This window comes from Penaeus monodon, chromosome 23, assembly GCF_015228065.2.
Source record: "Penaeus monodon isolate SGIC_2016 chromosome 23, NSTDA_Pmon_1, whole genome shotgun sequence".
NCBI classification, from domain to species: Eukaryota; Metazoa; Arthropoda; class Malacostraca; order Decapoda; family Penaeidae; genus Penaeus; species Penaeus monodon.
Genome location: NC_051408.1, coordinates 33633040 through 33633500, shown reverse-complemented (window position 1 = coordinate 33633500; position 461 = coordinate 33633040). Strand labels below are relative to the sequence as shown.

The 461-nt window shown below is 45.3% G+C and overlaps 1 protein-coding gene across 1 annotated transcript in view; it reads right to left on the bottom strand.

The window, feature by feature from the left end:
- The window catches only part of LOC119588213, a gene marked incomplete in the record, with an annotated part of 23266 nt that overhangs the window by 7418 nt on the left and 15387 nt on the right, over positions 1-461 (bottom strand). Inside the window, 1 exon segment of the mRNA XM_037936914.1 lies at positions 38-208. Within this exon segment, the coding sequence (XP_037792842.1) occupies positions 38-208 (171 nt within the window).

Genomic DNA, 461 nt, shown 5'->3' with positions numbered 1-461 from the left:
ATTATCTCTCTCCCTGCTTTTGTTAACTGAGCCTCACCCTGTGTCCTCGCTCAGCCAAGGCATCAGCAACACTCATGAAGAAGTTCTTGTGGCTCTTCGACCCCGCGGGCAGCAGCATCAGGATCTTGTACGGCCTCTCGAGGGGAGCTAGTTTCCCGAGAGACGCGCCCATGAGTGCCACTAGGAGAAATATAAGTGTCACCCGCATCTGTAGGAGAAGAAATCTGAAGTGTGTATTGCAATTCCGTAACTGATTTGTGTATAGACTACTCATTTTTCAAACAAAGAGAGAAGGGGGTTGTCATAATGACAGGATGGCAATACATGGAGTGAGTGCGAGTCTGTTTGTGTTTGTGATGTTTGTGTACAGAAAGTTAAGGGAAGAGGGAAAATGAGTTAGCTGAATTAGGGGAGGTGTGTCGTACCATTTTCATAATCATATTTGCGTTTAGTTTAGTTTA